General features: G+C 61.9%; 1 protein-coding gene across 1 annotated transcript in view; it reads right to left on the reverse strand.

The window, feature by feature from the left end:
• Positions 1-2,819, reverse strand: part of ADGRB1 (adhesion G protein-coupled receptor B1) — a 53,184-nt gene that overhangs the window by 31,921 nt on the left and 18,444 nt on the right. Inside the window, exon 16 of the mRNA XM_045286872.1 lies at positions 652-695. Coding sequence (XP_045142807.1) covers positions 652-695 — 44 coding nt within the window. The remainder of the gene's footprint in view (positions 1-651; positions 696-2,819) is intronic.

The raw sequence follows: 2,819 nt of genomic DNA on the forward strand, positions 1-2,819 counted from the left end.
ACTCAGTGAGCACCCCAAAGCCAGAGAGCTGGTTCCCCGGCCGAGAGTCCAGCTGCGGCTCCCACCCGTCCACACTCCCAGCACCAGCAGGGTGCAGCGGTATGCCATCCAGGGTCAGTGACCCTGCCCAGCAACCCTGCCTAGCCCACCCCAGGGCCTTTGCACGGGCTACTCCCTCTGCCAAGACATCTTGGACTCCATGCTGGGGAAGGGGCACAGGAGGCTTGGGGCCGGAGATGCCAGGGCAGTGAGGGGGACTCTCTGAGATGGGGTCTCAGGAGATCCCTCAGTCTCCTTCCCACTGGGGCCCTCACGCCCAGGCCTTCACACAACCTCTGTCCATGCTGACAGCCCCCAACTCGGCGCTGCTCTGCCGTCAGGACTCCCTACAGACAACACTGAGTCAACGTCTGATCCAGGCAACCCCCCTCAAGGGCAAGGGCCTGGACAGCGGCCGTGTGCCCCACGATCCCAGGTTCCACCAACCCCTGCCGGCGCCCCGACATCAGGATTCGGGCTGCTCCGTCCCTGCACCCTCCCCCTTCTCCCGCCCTGAACAGTGAGCATGCTCAGGAGGGGTGGGGGCTGCAACAGCGCCCCCACACCAAGGCCTGCACCCTCCCGCTGTCACCCCCAGGCCGGTGAGCTCACCCGTCCGACTCGTCCCATAAGATGCAGGTCTGGTTGGTGGTGCCCTGAGAGAGAAGGACACCAGAGTCAGGGCCACTGCAGGCTCTGGAGACCCCTGGGGCCTCAGCCCTGCTCCTCTGATGTGTGAGAAGCCAGAGCCCAGTGAGGGCGAGGCTGCCTCCAGGCGCACAGGGGAGGGCCGAGCGTCCCACCCTGCCACCCTGTCCCTCTGTCCTTTTGTCCTGGCCTGGGGTCAGTGTGGCCTGGGTAACTCACTCCCAGGGACCCTTGGCCCTGTGATGCCTGGGGAAGCCCTGTGGAGCAGGGAGCTGGTCTTGGGTGCGGGAGCCGGCCACAGCCCACTGGGACACAGCCACCAACTTGGAGGCCCTCAGGTCAGGTGGTGGCCTGGGACTGGCCTGCCCAGGAAGGAGGGCGCGTTCAGCAGGAGACCCCAGGAGCCCTGGGCCACCCCAGTCCTTCCCAGCCTCAGGGCCTCAGGAAAGAAGCAGATTTCCTAGGGGAGAGCCGAGCAGGCTGACTGGGCATCTGGGGAGTGGGGCCAGCACAGGGGTGCCTGTGTGGGCTGCACTGCAGGGAGACTCATTATGAGCAGCTTGCTTGCAGGGCAGACAGAGCACATGTGCCGTGTGTGTGTGTGTGTGTGTGTATGTGTGTGTGTGTGTGTGTGTGTGTGCGCATGTGTGCCCTGTGCAGGTATGCTCTCTGTGTGTCCTGTGTATGGATATATGTGTGTATACCCTGTACAGGCATGCTCTGTGTGCTGTGTATGTGCCCTGTGCAGGTATGCTCTGTGTACTGTGTGTGTGTGTGCCCTGTGCAGGTATGCTCGGTGTGTGTGTCCTATGTGTGTGTGCCCTGTGCAGGTATGCTCTCTGTGTGTCCTGTGTATGGATATATGTGTGTATTGATCAGGATCAGGGTTCAGTGTAGGACCAGGCTCAGAGCTCAGAGTGGGACCAGGATCAGGGCTCAGAATGGGACTAGGATCAGAACTCAGTGTGACTAGGGTCAGGGTTCAGGGTGTGACCAAGGTCAGGGCTCAGAGACTGTCCAGAGTCAGGGCTTAGCATGTGACTAGGACAAGGTCAGTGTGTGCTCAGGGATGGGAGTGATGTCAGGGCTCAGCTGAGAGTCACTGATGTCTCTCACTCATTGTCCCCTGCTCCACACAGTCCCTGAAGAGACCTGAGGACTCCTCAGATGGCACCCACAGACGCACCGAACCCCCAACCCTGCTCCCTGATGAAAACAGACCCCAGACCCTGCCTTGGGCCCTTGATGTGTGGAATTGGACACCCAGGGGGCTTCATGCATGCATAGCCCAGCCTCACTTGACACCCAGGGGCCTTCCACCCTGACACTCAGGGGAGCCTTATGGACACTTTGTTCTCTGAGCTGACTCAGGGTAGGGTGAAGTGGACCCCCATGGAAGGAGGAGACTTTGGGCCAGTGCAGGAGGGCAGTGGAACCAACTGCCCTTATTAGCACCTGGCCCTGCCTAAGCCCTGGGTGGCATGGCTCGGGTCAGCTGCAGGCACTGCTGGTAGAGCCCTGCCTCCCTCTGGCCCACGGCAAACCCGAGAGTATGTGCCCTGCAGGATGTCCTGGGGTCCCACACAGCAATGTGTGTGGACGAGGCCATGTCCAGCTCTCAGGATCACTACTGGCACTGTCCTTCAGGTCCTCACTACCCTGAGGCCCAGACCCCCACCTGCTCACTCAGCTGGGGTGCCCCCCCTCCCCACACACATGGGACTTGGTGGGCTGGAGAAAGGAGGGGGCGGACCAAGACCCCGGCAGAACCCTGAGGACCTGACCCAGGGTCTCTGCAATATCTCTCCTGCCCATAGAATCAGACAGACACCCGTCCAGGGTGCCCACGGCACAGCTTGGGCATCAGATCCCTCCTGCTGCTACCCAGGGCCTGGGTCAGGGACATGCCACGCACTCTGTAGAGTCATCTGTACCAACAGCCTAAACCCCAGGGACACAGACTCCCGAGAAAAGCCAGGAAGGCAGGTGAGGCTGGGGCGCCGCAGGAACCGGGGCAGGGGGCCACCAGCAAGGCTGACTCCTGGGTGCTGCAGGCAGCCTTGGGAAAACCTGGGCAGGGCTCTGGACATGGGGAGGTGGGGGACCACTCAGTTTGTAACCAGCTTCACCTC

Source organism: Echinops telfairi, unplaced genomic scaffold (genome assembly GCF_000313985.2).
Source record: "Echinops telfairi isolate 266 unplaced genomic scaffold, ASM31398v2 ScPeMD7_1;HRSCAF=3_0, whole genome shotgun sequence".
NCBI lineage: Eukaryota > Metazoa > Chordata > Mammalia > Afrosoricida > Tenrecidae > Echinops > Echinops telfairi.